The following is a 19,217-nucleotide window of genomic DNA, read 5'->3' as shown; positions in this document are numbered from 1 at the left end:
CAACAAGAACTATAATATTAACCACACCAATTCAATCTGCATGTATTGTTTTCATTACTGTTGAACACGATACAAATATAGTAACTTCTAAAAATAGCACAGTCAATTTGATAGTGCAAATAAGAACTGTATAATACACTTATATGCACAATAGCTAATTATAGAAGTGTAATATTGTTCCTGAAAACATCAACTGTGTACTTGTGCAATGGATGTAAAATGTGTGTGCAGCAGCTATAGTGGTGTACACGTGTGTGCAGTGCAGTATGTGTCTGTGTCTGTGTGTGTGTGTGTGTGTCCGTGTGTGTGTGTGTGTACATTGCTCAGTGGTTAGAAGATGTCAGAATCCTACCTCTTGGTTGACAGTCACTAAATTTGCTGGTTGTTCTATGGTAACTTCCTTGTTACTGAGCACATCACTAGTTATCAGTGTCTGGTACGTATTTGGTCATATTCTCAACACTAATATCTCTAGTGTTGTGTGACCCAACTCCTTGTTGCTGTTGCTTCTGCATGTCTTTCAATACTTTGACTGTCTCTTCATCAAATCCCCAAACAACTACAATGAGAAAGAACAAAGCAAATGCCAGTCACTTAAGATCAAACAAATTAGTTGATATACATGTACACTATAAACATTAGTGGGTAACTTCAAAAGATTCACACCTAGCAACCAAAAATGGCTTTATTATTCAGTTCTAGGAAGTTATTAATTGTAAGTGCACACACACATATACACTAACTATCCAGTGATTACGCATGCAGCAAATGACTTGACCTATATCAATTCACAATTCTCATAAGCTTACAAATCTTTCCATCTTGTGATGACATTACTAGAACACCAATGGATTCAATAAACAAAGAGTTGATAAATCCCCTATTGTCTGATTTGAAAAATTCTGCTTCCTTTTTCTCCTTAGTTTCCTCTGAGCCAACATTCTCTTTTAGTCCAGGTGGGTTATTCTCTTCTTCACTCTCTAACAGAGCAAGTAGCCGCTCGTGATAGTTTAGCTTTTCTTGGCTAAAAATAAGAAACCATATTGTACATATATTTCCTTCTAATTATCAGTATTTTATTTAATGTAATAAAACATGTAAGGCCTCTAAAAGTTTATAGCATGTATCACACATAAAATTTAGTTTGGGTGTTCAAGGTGAGACAGTGTTTAGTTGTTGATGGTTTCATTTCATAGAAGCACAGCCAATGTAAATATCATAGAAAAAAATTACGTTAAAAGAAAAAGACATTAGAGAACACCTAAACCACTAAACATATTAATTTTATACTTGTGTTGTTTCTGTGATCGATGCACAAAAGATAGTGAATCATTCATACATCACAGCATGGCTTATGTACCACAACAACACCTTGAATTACACGAGCTTTGAAAATTGTGTGTGTTTACGGGTGTCAGTGGTTGACAACGGCTCTGAACATTTGATAACAAGACAACATAGGTGTGTGTGTGTGTGTGTGTGTGGGGGGGGGGGGGGGGTGAGTAAGTTGACTATTGGGATTTGTGTAGTGGGCGGATTATACACAACCTGTTGATATTGGACAGGCTATACAGTAGTATCATCTTTGACTACAATGTATTATATATAGTAGTTGATATGTAGCTATTTTGTGTGCAGCTGATGTCACATAATAATTATACTGTAGCTATACGTACATGAATCTAAAAGACACCATTAGGAACCTACACCTTATCAGCGCGGGCAAGATGTTTCAGTGTGTTTACTCAGGGAACTCTATGGTATACAAACTATTCCTTCTCGTGATCAAGGTTGGTAAGGCTTGATGCATGAGTATTGTTGGATAGCTTTAACTTTACACACTCCGGCTGTGATTAAGGCAGTTTGATATGTGCTTTGAAAGCATGAGTTAGCTTAGGAAATCATTTTTTTCTGAGATAGAACCTGTTTAATGGTTGTGTATGCTCAGTAATTTAAAGCAGGCAGTATATCATAGTGTACAAAAGAAAGTTTTCATAATCAGCCATGTGCCTCCCTCTATCAGACAGCAGCTACTTCCTACAATTAATACACAACTTCACCTTGGTAAACATTGAAAGCAAGTAACCTCCTCATGGGGTACTATGAAAATTGCAACAACACATTTAGGTGGTTTGGTTGAAGCCTCAATGAAACATGCCTAAAACATCAGGATATTCATAACTACAGAGGTAGACAGTGTTAAAGGAAAGGAAAGTATGTAAGTTGAAACTGATTTCTTCCATCACAATGCTTCCTCACTAGTAAACTATACCACTAAAAGGAAATACCAAAGACAAGAAAGAAAACCTTAGTTGATCATCCGGTGTTACTATGCAGCAATGTAGTTCGAGGAACTGATATAAACACCCAATACTACTATATTTGATTTGATTTTGAGGAAGTAAACACTAAAATTGAGAATATGTTCTAATTTGTAAATTGAGTTGTTCATGGTCTAGCAATCACTACTGCTAATTTTAATAAGATTTTAACATTTGGATGGCATTACATACAGGGGATTTTTTGCTTCTTGCAACATTAAACGTGTAAATGTGGTATGGCTTCTTACATGTTAACTAGCCACAAACATGTATAGTTCACTCCCATTATGGTGGGTATTTACTGTTATCATTCCTAATATGTAAAACAACATTCTCTGGTCAATTAAAGAAGCCACATGACACTTTATGCTTATTGAATTTTGCCTTCTGTGTTGCAAGAAGTAATAAATCCTGTGTAGATACATGTAACAGATCTAATTGGTTAGGAAGAAGCACTATAATATCCTTTAATTGCTTATACTTCCACATAAAAGTGGTGAAAATTAATTACATTGGAACATACAGATAAGAAACTGTCACTCAACTAAACCTCATCCATATCATACAGTACGATAGTACTGTATAGTAGGGGTTGGTAAGAAATCGTATGATTTCGTAGATTTTCGCACCTTAAAAAACAGCCTTGCAATAAGACTTACCTGAAAAAAACCACCTGGAATGCATTAGTACTGTTATAATGATGCTGTCCTTGGTTAACCGAAGCAAAAAGTAAAATGTTTTGATGTACAGTGAGTTTTAAAATTTTCAAAATTCACTCATGTTTCGTCTGCCAGCCTGCCTGCTGTAAGACCCGGTAGTGCTAGGTATACGGTTCCAGAAATTTCAGGCAGCCAAGGCAACGACAGCGGATTCATGAATCTGTTGTTCTGATTACGTTCTGTCCACTGCACCATGCTGTTTGCTTTCATTATTTATTCATTCCTTTGTTCTTCTCGAAGGATAATAATGTCCTTAAGGGGTGGATCCATCTCGGGATCCAGACTTATAAAAGTGAGGGTTCCACTCTTAATGGTGAACTCTTCAGCGATGTTTTACTGTGAATTCACCAACATTTTAGGCCATTAGAAATACAGCTGAAGCCTTCAACAGTTGCTGTAATAGTTTTAAAAGACAAAACTATAATTATTTTTAGAGGCGCTTGTTGTGTACGAAGGTAAAAGAGAGCTGCTCCATACTATGTGGAAAACAGAAAGAGTATAATATAGCTAACTAGCTAGACAAAAAGTAAACAAACTAGCTATTTAAAAATTAAAATTTTAAAAGTACGGGTTGATATAATATACATGCTACAAAAAGTAAGGAAACAAGCTCAAAAATGTTATAGCTGAAATGATCTAGCAGTAAAAAATAAGGAAACAAGATGTACAGTAGTAACCAGAGTGATCACATTAACACATGTTACTATAATAGCTACAATGGAACCATGAATTGTCATATATCCTGTAGTATGATAAATATGGCGATCCTACATGGGTAGGAAGACCTAATTCTTTGACATCCTCCTATCCATCATTGCAAGGGAATTCACCTGTATAACTTAAGATCTGAAGTACAGGTACTTTTGCAGTACTTATTTAGCCTCACATAGCCAGAGTGCTTTGTTTTCTTTTGCACTATGTTCACCAGATCAATTTTTTCACTTCCCACACACAGACATAAGAAAAACAATCCAGAAATTGTTCTCGTAGTTTCACTATATGATGGTGTTGGTGTTAACAACATTCCTCTGGGTGAGCATAGGCATAGCAACCTGATTTTAGTTTGCTAAAAGATCAAAATACTTCAATGCAACAGTCAGTTGTTCTAATAAAGCAGCCAATACATAAAATTTCCCTCAGAATTGATCTCAGAAAGCTAAATTTTTATGTTTTCCTGTGGGAGCATGTCCCCAGACCCCCTAGAAGGATTTGCCTCACCTTTGGGACTTTATCTGTTCTGATTCCCTTGCTCGATTACATGTGTGTACACACCTCTTCTAGTGGTGCCAACCAGCTGGCAAACTCAAACAATTTTGCAAAGTTCAGAAATATTCTTCTTTATCCACTTATCTGGAGTTTTTGTTAGTGTGGCAGATAGGTTTCTGGGTCATGGTACAGACTGAAGACAATAGGGTTATGCAAACTTTAATTTAGAAGATTCAGTTTAAGTGATGTACAACATAGGAATGCTGCAATGAGCATGGCGACCATTTCATTGTCAAAGGATTTGGCAGAGTTTGCTTCTCTGCCCATAGAATGTTAGACGGTGTGAATCTACAAGTGATGACCCAGAGATGCCGTCAACCATCTGGTTGATAATGATGCCTTATTTGATACTACTATAGATATGTTTGTATGTACTGAAATCCATGGTGAATCTATATATTGAATTATATGCTACATACACCATACTGTATGTACAGCCGAACATGTATTCTTCACCACCATTAGGACAATGGTATACTGAAGACTTACCTGTACATAAATGTATTGAGCTGCAGTCGTTCCCATTTGATCACCTCACCATCAAAACTTCCCAAAAAAAGAAGGATTGGGACTTTATTTGTTATCAAAAAACAAACATTGTCATATTTTGATGTTATATTTATAGTTGTGATTTATACACATTTTTAGTTCAAGTATTAAATGTGAAATTTTTGCCCTGTATGTGAGAGAAGAACTTACTGTAAGTCATTGCTTCAATGTGGTCAGGACACTCTTGTATACACACACATGAGCTGTAGCAATACTTCCAAGCATGAACTTCCTTCCGATTTGTAGACCCTAAACAAAAGAAATTTAATGCTATCAACTTCGCACATTAATTAAGTACTGACCAAGCACTACACTCATTTCTGGGATGTAGACAAGATGCTGCAATATTTTGTTGTAGCTGTAAAAGAACAAAAAAACAGACACAATTACTCTGTACACTGCATTGTTAGGCCAACCTCAAACCCACTTACTATTGACAAAGTCATAGGCAAACATAATCATCGATACCAGTCCCATTACAGTAACTACAACTTGTGAATGTAACACAGTGTGGGGGCAGATCACATGAGCCATCTGGAATACATTTACAATGTAGTCTAGTTGGCCACTTTCCCAGGCTACATGTCTGAACGTAAAACAGCTAGATGACTATATAGAAATTGAAACCGAAATTGATTGTAGGAATGTACATATGGTGATTACGTATAAACCACTCAGACAGAAGCATATTGTCATCCTTGCTATCCCACAAGGTTTACCTCTCTAGGCTCCATAAATAGCACTTAAAAGTAGTCTCAGCAGCCTTGGTTAAAATATTTTTAAAATTTGCTTAACGAAAATCTTTCATGATATCTTTATCTTAATGATACACACGTTCACAATTACAAACATAAGGATGTAACAGCTGCTGACCCATATGTATAGCCAAATTCCAGTGGATGCACTTGTATTGGCTTGAGTGATTGCATTCCCATGTGGGCTATTAGCCTGCTTACATAACACGGGGTACTAGGGCTTTGCCCGATATGTATGCCCTCTGCCCTCAAGCCTGCAATCCTTGGGAATATATAGCAGGAAAAGCAGTACAGTGAGTACAACGCTCATTGGGATAAGAAAATTGTGTTGGAATTTAGCATGGATGTTGATTTGTGCGGTAGTATTACATAAAAAAAGACTTTTTGGTATACAAAACAATGCCAGATTATAAAAGTATTCTGGATTACAGAGGTGTCGGATTAGAGAGGTTTCAGTGTATCACTTACCTATCTTCAGATGGATCATCCAGCTGATTATACTCAGTAACCTGTATATTGTGTGAACAAGCAAACTGTATTTGTGCTAATGATAACTCACATTGTCACCAGATTTTGGATCATAGAATAGTGCACTCTCTGTCCCTGAGGCCACCCATATCAGATGAGTGTATGGAATATAACACAAACCAGAAACTGGTGCACTATAAATATATATATACAAAGTTGATGACAGATGGCAATCTTGTTCATTTGTATTCGTAATAAACATGGTCTATAATATAGGGATCCACTGTATCATTTATGCACATATGTAAGTCATAACATCAAATGATGTAGCCAGTGGACTAATTGGCTCAGACTTAATCTACTCTGTAACTTGGTAACTGTATTGTAGGACATCAGTGTTTAATGGAATCTCTTAATGGCCAATTAGAATCCATCTGTTGTCTGTGTACCCATCTCTTCCTGAAGTATACAATTTTTCTTGGAAACATAATGCATTGTGGAATTGGATATAAGTGTGATAATTTAAGTATTGTGTCATATGTACACTTCAAAATCTTTCTTAAGAAACATGCTATTGTTGTTAGTTACCTGAAAACAATGATGTGCACAACATTGCCATCAGTTAACCATATCTTAACACGTTGTCAAATGATCCAGTAGCAAGCCATGTACCACTATCACTATCACTGGCCACCACCAAACTGGTTATTCCAGCTTCATGAGCATTGTTCAACCTGTAAGGATATATACATGTTCCTTGTGAACAGGATTACTATATGTGAAACCTGTTTGATTCTGGTGGCGACCTTATTAAGCAGGTGGCTCCATTAATCAGGTTATGTTGTACACAAATATTTGGCCATAAATGGTCCAACACATTTTAGTCAAGAAAAGAGTTCATTTGTCAAAATGAAATGCATCACAAGCTATTGTCACACTAGCGCACTAGTCTATTATGGTATGCACAATTCAGAGCTTCAGCTGTACTTCTAGATACATTCAATGTGTACTTAAACCATCTACATATGAAAACATGTGACTGTCTCTGATCTTATTGGCTATTTGTAAGTATTGAGATTACTTGTCCAGAATGTCGTTGCAGTAGCTTGTCAATTGTTGGGGCCAGATTTAACACATAATGCATACCAACCTCGATAATCTATTGTAAAAGTAGCCAACAACCACCATTTAGACTGTTTTCTATGAAGTTGATCATATCACACCAGTAGGGAGGGCAAAAGATCGCTTTCAAAAATGACTGAGGAATGCTAATTAAGAGATGAATTAGGCTGAGTTATAGGGATACTATTCAGGGTTCAGAACTGGCTACAATGAGAGGATATTTACAGCACAGATCTTTATCCAAGACCACATGTCTGTATTATAGCCATAATATAGGTTGGCCACAGCTCATCAAAGCCTCTGAATGCTGATATGACTTGCTGCTGGCTTGAAAAAAAGCAACAAGTGAAGGCAATCACTTAATTCTGGCTGACTATAACAGTGAAATTTAATAATGTATACATTCAGTCTTGTATTTGTGGTGAAAAATTAAACCTGCTGTCAAGGGCAATAAGACTTCATGGTTTTCCATTATGTAATCAATATCATTAGATCATCTACAAGTATCTTACTTACAATTTGTACATTCATTATTGAGGCAATATGTACAGTATTATACAGTGTAGCAGTACTGTGTATCAGGTATCATAATGATGTTCACTTTCTCATAAAAACAATGACTGGAAATCAGCCTCTAATACCTTTTTGGCAGTATTGGATAGGTATATATAACCAAGTCCAAAAGTGTTTTCAGTGCAGCCCGAAACACTTCTAATAAGTTGCTATGAAACTGTTGTTGTTTTCAAATAGTGGAATTTTCTACTGACTAACTGACTGACTGCATTACTAATGCATTCAGACAAGCGTAACTCAATAATGGCTACAGATGCATGCTTGAATTTTTTTTGACATTGTTTCTGCTCAACAGGTACCTTTTGGCATACCTCAGTATGTATATACATTGCATACATCTTTTGTCCTCCTTTGTGTCCCATTTCTTTTTGCTGACAGTACAAGGTGTCAATTTGCAGTAGATTTTCCTGTGCTGACTACCACATTTTACTTTATAATAAAAGTCGTCTGTACATATTTTCCCTAATAACTGGATTGATTGCAGAGATGCTATTTGTGCTCCTCTTCATTTGTAATGCTGGATTTAAAATTTCTGATTTTGTTTTGTACTTGTGGACAGAAACTTCAGAACATGAGACAGATGGGTATGACGCATGCATTGATGCAAGGCAACACTGTCTAGTTATTTATAATTGTTGTTGGTATAGGTAGTTAACAGAATAACTTGTAGTTGTTATGGGAAGTTACCACAATAGCTGTTTACACAACACTGATGGACTGAATAACATTTTATTCCTCTGTATATAATAATCACTGGAGCATTTCACATTAAGCAACTAAAATTATAGGACTCCTCCTTTGTAAACAAACTACAGGTATCAAAGGAACCGTCGGCAATATTAAAAAAAAAACACTAACATAGCTAGTATCATTTCATCACATTGTGTTACATAAGTCACTCAAACATACAGAACAGTGTAAAGAAAGTATTTTAGATAAACCTGAAAATGAAAATCAAGTAATTAATCTTTCATCACATTTCTACATAGTGTACACGTATGTAGCAACCTGTCACTATATGCTGCTGACTGAGTGTCAGTACTTCAGAAGTCTGCTTTTAGTTCACCCTCTCTTATGTCATGCCATAAGTGATAGGGAATGGACAAGATTAGATAACTACTATCCCCTAGAGAAGGCTCTGTATAATTGGAAGTCACTGAGATTCATTCTGAAATTGAAATTCTATCTCAGACCAGGTGCATGCTAACTGACAGGGCAATTGAATAAACAAAACAATTATGCATCATGCAAACACACTTACTTTAAATTGCATTTTAGTGGTGCACTGTGTCCTCTTGGAAGTGATGATACATCATAGATGATAAGTTTCTTGTCATACCTGTAGGTGGACATTGACAACATTAAACTGTGAGTCGCAGAAAGTACAACAATGATGTAGGGAGGGATATACTGTTTTGCATTACACAGGCTTACAACGTACCCTGCTGTATATACTTTGCTCTCTAAAGAAATGATACATTTGATAATATCATCACGTCCATTGATAGTCTCCGCTGCAAAAACAAGTGTGATAAAATGAAACAAACGCCTGACCCATATGTGGTAGTCTTATCATATCATACATTTCTGCACATTTATTCCTCGGACTAATTGATATCCCAGAAAATAAACTTCTAAATTGTCTATACCATGTATGGAATTACTTCCAGCCACACCAAGTAATTCAATTAGTCTAACGAATCAAGTATTAAAACTTGTTCTTATAATGATATGTACACAAGGAAGACTGACTGTCAGCTAGTGATGGTAGTGAGTACTACCATCAGCTTTACTACCTGCGAGTAGGAATATTAACTGCATTACTATAATATTATGTAAAAATTAGCATTACAATCAGTTTTTTTATAACAATCACAGTAATACTTGTTGCATGTTTCATTTGGTGTACCTTAATTGTTACATTTTTGGTATAATTGCTTTTGCTGCATTTCCTATTCGCAATAAACACATCTCTATTGTACAAGGTGATAATTAACCACCTAACTGGAGCCAGTGTAGTTCTTGTCCAAGCAATAACAACCACTGATCAATTTTTCAGCAAACCTCACCAACTGGCTAAGAAACACAGACAGAGAAGCAAAGCATTTGATAGTTTGGCTTATGACACAGCTTGTAGTCATGTACAATGCATGGGAGCTAAGTTCACTATACCACATACTACATGCGCTGGCAGTATCAATGTTATATACATAGCTATTGGTGTACCTTTCTCACGTGACAAGAGTGGCATACCAGAAGGAGATGTCTTATCTAAAATGATAAACACGATAACAACAAACCTAGTTATATACCAATAGCTGACATATGACATTCTAATGGTATGTGCCAACCTGTTAAGCTGAACACTTTCAAACATCCATTAAAATCAGCTATTAATTCATTACGTCTTGCAACCCAAGCCATTGAATACACCGCCATTCCAAGCTACAAGAAGAAAGTGACAAACTGCAATCATTATTAGTTAAAATACTATAAGTGTATGAATTGTGCCATGTACAGTACTTTGTTATCAAAACATACACAAATGAGCGTAAGTGTTGAATGAAAACTAGTAGATGATAATGTAGCACAAATAATACTGGAGCACAGTTCAGTGAAATGGCTATGAATGACAGCACAATAATTGTAGTAACAAGAAAGGGATGGATGACCAGTGTTGGGCAAGTTACTTTGTAAAAGTAACTAGTTACATATTACATATTACTTGCAACTGAACTATTTAGTTACAGTTACATATTACCCATAAAATAAAGTAACTGTAATAATATTACATATTATATTACTTTGTGTCCACAGCCTTAAGCTGTCACGTGTGAAACTACCACCTTATCACGTGACATGATTGCGTTGTTGGACAATATGCAAATCTTGGTTATAAGTAAGAAGCTGGTGAATAAGCTTCATTCAGTAGGCCTCGTTACTTCATTGTGGCTAAACGTTACTCAGAGGATAACTAACGAGATTAGTAACTTTGTTACTTGTAGTAATAATATTACGTAATATTAGACTCGTTACAGTAACTATATTACTTAGGTAACGCGTTACATTTGTAAGTAAAGTAACTTGAGTTATATTACCTGTTTTTATAGCATATTTCGTTATATTACTTTGTTACCACAAAAGTAATAATATTACGTAACGCGTTACATAAGTAACGCGTTACTCCCAACACTGTGGATGACTTTATTTCAATTACATTCAATTGAAACCTGTAAATCACAATTCCATATAACACAATAACAATAAGAGTTCATAATAAAAAATAGTGAGGGAACTCTTGATAACGATACACTTATTTATTTAAATGTCCCTTGAATGTTATAAAAGTTTATGTAGGGGCTGGACTAATGGGAGGCACAATTTCCAAAGCCATAAAAAGACTTTATTAAATGTCACATGATGAATTTTATATGATAATGTCAAACACCAATAGCCTATAGATACAATGTCATACACAACAAGTTTAAGTGTGTCAACATTGTAATGATAACAGACTCAATACTGGTCTAGGATTATTAGACCGTGTGATCTCTAAGGTAGACAATGACATTAATAAGCTCATGAAATTGCAGTATATAGCTACATGTATAATAAATATTTTGAGGGCCAAACATGGCCTTATTCAGTCAGAATCTCTTTGTTGAATGCAGAACCAAAAATTCAGACTGTGATTACCTGGAGCTGGCGGACTTGGCAAATCTATTTCTTTTGAATTTATAAAGCCTTCACCTGAAGGTGTTGGGGGTTTATATTGTACTAAGCACAGGTATTATGTCAAGCTAGCTAGCTAGCTACGTACGTACGTATGTAGGTGAGCTAGGTGTATGGAAATTGGTTGGTACATTATTCAGAAGCTCATTAACTCTGCAATGTAGCACTAAATGGGTTCCTGGTAGTCACTACCTATAGGTCTCAGTAGAAAACCTTGTTTTGCTGTTTTGTTTGCTGTTTATTTTGCATCTTTTCTTCACTCTGGCAATTGTTTGCTACTTAGTTAAGTGCACTGCTGGTCAGATTTGGCATATGATTCCAAAATTGTCTTATCTTTCTTGTCTTTACCACAGTGGAGCACAAACAATGGTAATTGCAAAATTAACACAAATGAGAAATTGAAAAGATAATAATCTATTGACTTGAAAACTATTCTATGTTCCACTTGACTGGAGGTATTAGTCAGTTAGCAGTAAATTAAGATACGTAATTAAATATTTTATTTTTTTAGAGAAATTTGTTTGAAAGGGTTTGGGAGTACTCTGCAGACATTTTTAGGTTCAAATTATGCCTAATCAATACTGCCAAGCTGTTATGAAGGAAAAGTGAAGTTTTTAATAATCCCTATACCATACCATATAAATACTTTCATCTTGTCAGATATCAACTGGTCAGGCTCAAGATGAAACAGCAGATACGTGCCTAACAATTACCAGCACAATTATCTAGCATTGATTCTACACATCTATATCATTACACAGAGGACAATATATGGTTACAGGTGTGATAAAAGTAGTATGGCAGCAGCTAAATGGTTGAGTGAGTCTGAATAGTTTGCATACTAAAAACTGCATTGAGGAAGTACGTATAATTTATAAAACAATGAAGCAATATACCATAACAGCTTGACTAAGTTTATCAGATTATAAGAACCTTATACATGACCACATGTGACTGTTGCTTCATTAAGCTTGCAGGCAGGCAGTGATGCAATATGTACAAATTAAACATTTACAGAAACATCCAGGTGACACGTTATCATGAAAATAATCTTGCATTGTTATAGCCTGCCCTGAAATATTGCATCACTTCATTTCTGCGTATCGGTTGCTGCACTAAAATGAAGTACAACAATTTCTACAGAAAAGAACAGTCTGGATAAGCCACACAATGGACTATACCATTGAGGAACAAAATTTAGTTCTACAGTCACATCACATACGTATTGCTTTATGATAAAATATATGCTATATATGTAGATTATGGCATACCCTTGTTGGATGTACAGTGATGTGGCTTAAGAGACACAAAGATAATGTTAAGACTAGACCAGTGGACCCCTTTTTTCAAGCCCCAGAAATAGTAGAACGTGGCTTCTGAACATACTGACAGAAAAAAACGTTAGCTAGCATACAACACATACGTATGTTTATTAGAGATGCAACAATATATCCGGCGATATATCGCGTATCGTATCGTTATAGACAACATCGCTGTATCGATACAAAGTCAAACTGTATCGATATATCGCGTATCATGATATATCGACATATCATGGCTTGTCAACATGGCTGACAATCATATTATTGTAAGTTGTGGTCAAACTGAGTAGCATGAAATGCTCCTCAAAGAAAAATTAGCTCACTTCTTTCTCTTAAAAAACAATAAAACAGCATTAAAAATAACATAGACCATTGCTTAGACTCCACTTTGTATCGTGCAATATATATCGCTGTATCATGATACACCAGAGGCAATATATCAATATGTCTACACACTGTATCGTTGCAACTCTAATGTTTATATAACAGCAGATAGCTGTTGGCAGTTTACATAAACTGCTTCATCTGTTTCTCATGAAATCATTCTGTGCTATTCATTGTAAATCAACAACAATTACTAAGAATTACTAATTATGACAGTCCATATTACCATAGTAATACTGGGAATGGAAAACAATGGGTGGGAGGACAAGATGGCTCAATGCCATACATTACATGCATTGCCATTAACAGCACAATATTGGGGAAGTGAGTATCAATGAAGTTTTTCACCAGTACACTTCAAATATGTTAAGTATACATTGCGACCAGTGCCAATCAATGGTCAATTTACCTCAAGAGTTGAGTAAGGAGTTCCATTTGGTGCCCATAAAATTATGGTACCATCCACCGAAGATGAAAACATCACTTTACCCTCATTCCTACAAGCATAAACATACGACATGTAATAACAAATCACCAATCACACCCAGCAGGTGTCATGGGTGCGTCTCTTTGTTACACAAATACCCGAATATGAAAGTAAAATCTCTACAAGTGAATTTTAAAATCTAACTAAATCATGTACTCGCACATGTATGTAGAATTAAATTAACCAACAGCAGACGACATTTTCTTACTATCAGACCATTAAAAGATTACGTAACTAATTTTTATATATTAACCATATAAAACACATTCAATAAGACTAGTAGACCTAAACTATGTCTTGTGCACTTGTCTTGGATTAGGACACTATGAGTGTACAATGATTCAATGGAATTAATTGTCAAATAATAAGTTCTAATACAATTACATTAATAGTATAATTGTATACACAACCTCAACACAACTTCACTTAAGGGTTAAAAATGATGTGGCTGGGACAAACACAATACAAGCCCATAGTAATGTGTTGCTATGTTAGTTACGTCAATTGACACAAACATATCCCAGTAGTACAAATCATATCTAGATATCTTATTTGGTGAATAGAAAACTAATTTGTCCACTGAATTCATATCAGTACAATGGTAGTGTGTTTCCTGACTATTAGATAGGTTTACAGGCTTGGTTATGGACATTCAATTTGAAGGGACGTTTTACAGCATTCATGGTGATAAATTAATATTAAATTTAATTAGTTTAGTTTTACCATTTTTTCATGTTTTTTAGATTTTAATTGATGCAATCCAAGACATCCCTGAAATTCTATAGCACATTACAGTGTAGTGTGATATTACTGCTGTGCCCTCCCATATGCCAGCTCTAGAACTGTCACTGAATAAAAGTGATTGTCCGTTAGCAGTCTCACCAGTCAACAAAATTATGTATCATAATGTCAGCAAACAGTTCAACTGTTATTCAATTACATTATCTTGTACCATGTAACAATTAATATTGTTTTATTGGTAAATATTTGTATTAAAGCTTGTTGATTTTGTCACGATCCTAACACATGAATTTTCAACCACATGACTTTAAAGTAGCAGTTTGATCTTTACAAAACATTTGATTAAGAAATCGCATGTCGTACATATATGTGTACTAGGGATCTCTCATCTGGTAGGCTGGTGGTACAGGCTAAATATCCTTGTAGACACCTACAAGCAAAATATCCCTTGCACACATCTAATCATAAACCTTCAATGCATACCAAACTGGTTAAATGCAGTGAAGCCTACCTATATACTATAGTGTACAAATCTAAATCATCAAAGAAAGGTAACTCTGGTGATGTGAACAAACATAGTGGTACTTCAGGATGATTATACAGAAAAATGTAATTATTTACGCATACTTCCACGGACCAGAAATTTTTTATTACGCACCTTGGATTGTCTTGGGTACATACAAAAATATTTCCAGTGTGCACAAGTTCCTAACTGATAGTTGTAGAATATTTGAATACACTACAATTGGTGATATGGAGACCAAAATATAATTCCAGCATGTATGAGAATTTACTGGATGTTACTTAGTAACACAGCCTACCTTTGCTTTTGCAATGTAAAGTAATATGTACCTGTAACATTACTGCTGAACTTCTTTGTGTGTGTGTAAGAAATTTCCCAGTCAGTTTGTGGTTGAAAGAAAATTTATTTACTGAGCTGTTACCATCCGAAACAGATATAATATTTCACTGTAGTTATAGTGGGAGTTTTTAGCAGAGGGGAATTTGGCAAATCACTACAAACTTTAATCTGCTAATTACCTCACAGCACCAGAGATTATCATTTTTCATTATAGCTGGAGGTCGAGCTTCAATATGTAAAAAGTTTATTTTCTAAATGGGGTATTCGTCAAAGTTTCTTCCACCACAATTGAAGCTGTTTCAAGTTAGGAGTGGAATTTGCTGATTGAAACTGTGACGTAAGCAATTAACACATCAATATTCACAGGTAACTGATCCTATTACCAGTACAAATAATTATAGCAGACAGATAAGCTGACAGACACTTGTATTGTGGCCATACAAGTAAAACACCTGACATGACAGCTACACCCTATATCCATAATAAGTCTGAAAGGTAAACTAAGTGCCTAACAACAGTAGACCTAGATACTACCAAGTGATATGTATCCTTAGAAAATTTTACGTAACATTTCCTTTGATGTCTGAGGTTACTAAATCCAATAGAAACCTGTGGCAGGGTTACCAAATAGTTAGTAACATGTGGTCTCGCCGGTGGTTGTTTACTATATTCATCAAATGAAAATTGGCAAAACCAAAAACAAAATGTCCTTTACTGTTAGCTTATACTTTCTGGACAAGACAGGCATCATTTGCATTCATCTAGGCATCCAATACCAATGCCCGGCACAGTGTGGCGCTGACACAACAAACTCGAAGAACAAATCTCGATGCTAGTACTCACAATTTGCTTCTTAATAGCTTACTTTCTGGACAAGACAAACATCATTCTAGCCTGGCATAGTAACTACTTGATACTGGAACTAGTCACGCAACGGTTATGAATGTCACACCAGCGCAGTGGCATTGACATGATGAACTCGAATTAAGGATAAATCCCTATGTTAGCTTGCCACTTTCTCTCACTCTTTCTTAATCTAGAAAATTTTCTAAATCACATAGAATGGGTCGACATGGGTTTCTACGCTATTTAGACCCCCTCAGATGATGTCGGCTTGGCTACCCACAATTAATTACCTTGGCCTGCGGCCTTGGCAATTAGGTTTATGGGTAGCCTTGCCCACATCATCCTCGAGTCTCTAAATTGCATAGAAACCTTGTCGACCCATTCTAACTAATACTTAATACCCACATGGATATACCTGTAGTTACCAAGTAACATGTTATAATGCTCATCTTACAATCTAAAATTAATGTGATTAAGATATTACATGATTATCACTATGGTTACCTCTTTTAAAATCACAACATTATTAATGGTCTACACAAAATGGCTTCTGTCTGGAAATGGCTTGTTTTTCATAAAGCCATTCAACCACACAGGAAGTAGAGTCAGTAATTCTCTATAAATACCAGAGTATTGAAAATAGTCCCTGATTGAGAAGCCCTTACAAATGTAAACCCTTCTAGGCTTCTTGTGGTATAATAACTGATTGTTCACACTGATTCATGACATACCATGAATGACAAGTAAAACTTTGCAAGCATTCTGAATCCATAAAATATCGTATGCCTTATAAGGTCAAATAATCATGTTTGAAAAGTTCACAAAATACACGCTTCCTCAACATTAGCCTCAGGCACATAAAATGTGTCAAAAACAACCAAAATGTGGTATGACAATCTCTGTCTGGTACAACCTTCTCACACGCTTACACAGAAGAACATCTTTCAACACTTGTGATACTGCCACATAAAATTATCCACAAGTAAACTATTGATGGACATTAACACAACATGCAACATTTATACATACATGCAATGACACTTAAAATCTTAAGTTATGATGTGATAATAGATAACCAATTTGCTACTGTACCATTAACTGACCAAAACACTAACTGTGTGATCCATCCCTTGTGTGTGCTAGGTAGAATAGTAATGTTGTGACCACTGTCAGCCTCCCAGCTCTTTAGTGCACCATCTGTAATCCAAGTCATCCACACATAAAATCATCATATCCAAACAACCATCTGATAATCTTATAATAATAATAATCCTGCCCATGTAACCTCATGTAAATTATTGATGTTGTCTAAGAATAAGTAGTCACCATGAAAAACATTGCTAATGGTCATGGTGGCTACGACAGCCAACGTTGGTTGACAGACAAGCAGTGGTCGATGAAATCCACTAACCTCACATGATGCGTGGGGAATATATGTTCCATCGACCACAATGTTTTAACACTTAGTTGTTAAACCACAAGTCTTTAATGTGAAACACAACCATTAGGTAATTACAAAGACTCCATAATGTCTAACAAGTGTAATTGGGTGTACACAACTGATTGGTGTATAGTTACATAACAATTCAGTTATACAATCTTGTCATACTCACCTGTATTTCAAAACTTTGACATGTCAATAAGTACATAGTTACATTACAATGGGTAATATTACATGTACATGGTCACTGTCATTTAGTAAAATATCTACTGAAAATAATCTGTGATACTGCACAATTACTGTTAGCAACTACCAGGGTCGGTACATGCTTGATTACATCACTGCTCATGAGCAACGACCAACAGTGTAGGAGTGCCTTCGTGATGTATATGTATTTACACTAAACATACTACATTATAATTATATTACCCACAGTACAGAGTTTAACTGGACTCATTTACTATCATGAATGTGATATACAGTCATGCCAATTTAATGATGGTCAAACAAACAGTCAACAGAAGAGATTGTGGCTATTAGGTAATGGTTACACTGCAGAAATATATGAGCTTACATTACTGGGGCTACTTTAAGACTAAGTCACGCACTTCACTTTTACAATAATCAACGATTTTTGGTGACAAATTACAAGTGTTAAAATCAAACTAGCTAGCTATGATGCAGCAATTATGGATTTAACTGAAAGGCACCAAGATGTCTCTTTTGTAAAGTTTACAATAAAAACTTATCTTTATCAGTTGGCAACATAACAAAACATCAATGCCGTATGAAGCTGCTCAGCCACATTCGTCATGTAGCTGGCCTTAGGAAAGTCTAATAAAACATGGGAAGAACTGAGAAAGGTCAACTCCAACCATGTCTTGATCTGCAAGTCACCTAGGTCATGTACTGCATAGTTGGCAGATCGCCACTCACACTTGACAGGTGATGTAAAGGAGAAGGACATATCTAACTACGAAACATCGCAACACTGTTTGTACTTGATCCAGTTTTAGTACTTGACCCAGCTTTGCTGAACAGAACTGGCTAGTTGCTAGGTTATTGATAGACTATCATTATTCCAAACAGTGACATCAGTCAGTAATGTTTATTTAAATCCACCAACATAAGCAGTTAATAGGTAGTTAGTTAGCATAGTTTGCACATATGGAGCACACATTAGGGATGCTCTATTATCACCATTTAGCTTTATATTAACAGTTTAGCTGGTGGGGCTTTATGTACACAAACGATGCAGCCTACAAGAGACCTTACTGAGATAGCCACGCCCTTCAAAAGTAATGAATGATGTATTCACAAAGCCCAATTATATAAAAGTATATTGGTTGGCCTTTAAATGTAATGTATACTTTATTCCAGGTTATACGTACGTACGCATCAATTAATCAGCTACCTTCGTATCCAGTGATGATTTCTCGTCTAAGCGCGTGATACAGCAGCGCCGTGATAGGTTTCGACTTGATATCACGAATAATGAATCTTTTCTCCATAGTGCGCCCAGCTTGTGAAAAGTACTGTTTACTACTTCCGATGTGGCGCTAACATGGTATCGTGTTGACGAGCGTATTAACGTGACAAAAATAAAAGCTGGAATTATAGCGCATCATG

General features: G+C 35.7%; 1 protein-coding gene across 1 annotated transcript; it reads right to left on the bottom strand.

The window, feature by feature from the left end:
* Positions 1 to 16: 16 nt before the first annotated feature.
* LOC136237179 (lissencephaly-1 homolog) lies at positions 17 to 19,210 on the bottom strand. The gene is made up of 14 exons (XM_066027502.1): positions 19,003 to 19,210; positions 17,251 to 17,344; positions 13,621 to 13,708; positions 10,125 to 10,218; positions 10,000 to 10,044; positions 9,215 to 9,287; positions 9,035 to 9,112; positions 6,667 to 6,812; positions 6,170 to 6,272; positions 6,079 to 6,119; positions 5,158 to 5,213; positions 5,006 to 5,104; positions 810 to 1,024; positions 17 to 559 (listed from the first exon to the last, which is right to left on the bottom strand). Exons 1-8 carry the CDS (start codon positions 19,097 to 19,099, stop codon positions 6,701 to 6,703), a joined length of 681 nt encoding a protein of 226 aa, XP_065883574.1. The 5' UTR covers positions 19,100 to 19,210; the 3' UTR covers positions 17 to 559; positions 810 to 1,024; positions 5,006 to 5,104; positions 5,158 to 5,213; positions 6,079 to 6,119; positions 6,170 to 6,272; positions 6,667 to 6,700.
* Between the last annotated feature and the right edge of the window lie 7 nt (positions 19,211 to 19,217).

Source organism: Dysidea avara, chromosome 1 (genome assembly GCF_963678975.1).
Source record: "Dysidea avara chromosome 1, odDysAvar1.4, whole genome shotgun sequence".
In the NCBI taxonomy this organism is placed as follows: domain Eukaryota; kingdom Metazoa; phylum Porifera; class Demospongiae; order Dictyoceratida; family Dysideidae; genus Dysidea; species Dysidea avara.
Note: the sequence above shows the minus strand (reverse complement) of the source record. Positions and strands in the feature narration are given on the sequence as shown.

What these genes read in the sequence shown, in the direction of transcription:
- LOC136237179 (XM_066027502.1), bottom strand. Translation starts at nt 19,099, where the DNA reads ATGGAGAAAAGATTCATTATTCGTGATATCAAGTCGAAACCTATCACG. An exon ending in AATCATCACTGGATACGAAG is followed by an intron (nt 17,345 to 19,002) that starts GTAGCTGATTAA and finishes CTTGGATTACAG; the next exon opens with ATGGTGCACTAAAGAGCTGG. An exon ending in ACTCTTGTCACGTGAGAAAG is followed by an intron (nt 9,288 to 9,999) that starts GTACACCAATAG and finishes TTGTTTTTGCAG; the next exon opens with CGGAGACTATCAATGGACGT.